At 64.6% G+C, this 1,640-nt stretch overlaps 1 protein-coding gene across 2 annotated transcripts in view; it reads left to right on the top strand.

The window, feature by feature from the left end:
- The window catches only part of SLC9A3R2 (SLC9A3 regulator 2), a 21,783-nt gene extending 20,149 nt beyond the window's left edge, over nt 1-1,634 (top strand). For both annotated transcript variants that reach the window (XM_040635531.1, XM_040635532.1), the window contains 4 exons: nt 191-344; nt 422-465; nt 1,013-1,075; nt 1,328-1,634. In XM_040635531.1, the coding sequence (XP_040491465.1) occupies nt 191-344; nt 422-465; nt 1,013-1,075; nt 1,328-1,483 (417 nt within the window). In that variant the 3' untranslated portion in view covers nt 1,484-1,634. The remainder of the gene's footprint in view (nt 1-190; nt 345-421; nt 466-1,012; nt 1,076-1,327) is intronic.
- Nucleotides 1,635-1,640: the final 6 nt, after the last annotated feature.

Below are 1,640 nucleotides of genomic sequence, written 5' to 3'. Positions count from 1 at the left end.
CGGGTGTGTGTCTGGGCAGAGAGGTCCTCCTAGGAAGAGGAGAGATGCTGGGAACTTGAGCTGGCATTCCTTTTGCCACCACGGCTGGTGATAACATTGATGAATATTTGATGCCACACCTGGCCGGGTGGCTTGGGGGCCTGCGGGGGCCTGACCTCAGGCAGTGCTGATCTCTTGCTGCTGGTGGCAGGTGAACGGGCAGAACGTCGAGGGGCTGCGCCATGCGGAGGTGGTGGCCAGCATCAAGGCGAGGGAGGACGAGGCCCGGCTGCTGGTGGTGGACCCTGAGACGGACGAGTACTTCAAGCGGCTACGGGTCACGCCCACTGAGGAGCATGTGGAAGGTGGGCTGCTGCCTGGGGGCCTGGGGATGGGGTGGAGCACAGAGGGCTGGGCAGCCACTGACACCCTGTCCCCACAGGTCCACTGCCATCACCAGTCACCAATGGGACCAGCCCTGCCCAGGTGAGAGGGTGGGAATGGACCGGGTGGGCCCAGGAGACCATAGGGGCACCTCTAGGGATCCCCAGCCTGGCTGAGCCCCCCACCTCAAGATCTTGTGTTGGTGTGACAGTGAGACCCAATCTTGCCCAGCCACTTCTAGCCCTAATGCTCCCTGTGGGTCCTGTCCTGGGTCAGCCACACTCCAGCCCCACGGGGCTGTTAGCCTTGCCATTCCCTCTGCCCAGCGCTGGTTGGCGACCCGGAGTCCCATTCCGTCACTCCTTGGGAAGCTGGCCCTGGCTTCACCCCAGGGGATGCTCATGTGGGTGATTCCTGTCATGAGCCGGCCAGGGCTGGCTCCCCACCCCTCCGCAGCACTTGCCCACTGGCTGCTGGGTGTCCAGTGTCCTGCCCAGTCTGGGCCTGGAGCACAGTAGAGGCTCGGTGCCTACTGCCAAATGGAAGAGTAGATGCGGTCCTGATGCGCGTGTGGGGGTTGTGCACGTCTGTGCGCACCTGCGGCTCCTGGGCAGGCCCCTGAAGCCACATCTTGCCCTTGGTTTCCCAGCTCAATGGTGGCTCAGCGTGCTCATCCCGAAGTGATCTGCCTGGCTTAGACAAGGACACCGAGGTAGGAAGTGCCCACCCACCTCCACTGCTGTGCTTATACACGGGTGGGTGTCAGAGGTCTTGGGGGTGGGCGTTTGCAGAGGGGCAGCCTGAGCAGTGGCCACCACCTCTAGGAAGCCCTCTTGGGCCTGCTGCCCCAGCCCCAGCAGATGGCCTGTGGTGTGAACTCCCTGGGAGGGGCTACCTGATGGAGGGCTTGGGTTGGGGGCTCACTCTGGCCCCCTGCCCCCTTTGCCTGCCCCCCCCCCACCAGGACAGCACCTGGAAGCGGGACCCCTTTCAGGAGAGCGGGCTCCACCTGAGCCCCACGGCGGCCGAAGCCAAGGAGAAGGCGAGAGCCACACGGGTCAACAAGCGGGCCCCACAGATGGACTGGAACCGGAAACGTGAGATCTTCAGCAACTTCTGAGCCCCTCCCTGCCTGTCTGCACGGCCCTCAGGCCCTGCCCCGCGGGCCCCGCCCAGAGTTCCCCAAGCCTTGGTGGACTGGAGGGGGTGCCTTCTCACCCCCAGAAGCCGTGCTGGTCCCACCATCACCCAGGAACCAATGTGCGCCCCAGTGAGCC

This window comes from Ursus maritimus, unplaced genomic scaffold (genome assembly GCF_017311325.1).
Source record: "Ursus maritimus isolate PB19 unplaced genomic scaffold, ASM1731132v1 scaffold_2, whole genome shotgun sequence".
NCBI lineage: Eukaryota > Metazoa > Chordata > Mammalia > Carnivora > Ursidae > Ursus > Ursus maritimus.
The sequence above is the reverse complement of the archived record's forward strand: the minus strand, read 5'-3'. Positions and strand labels throughout refer to the sequence as shown.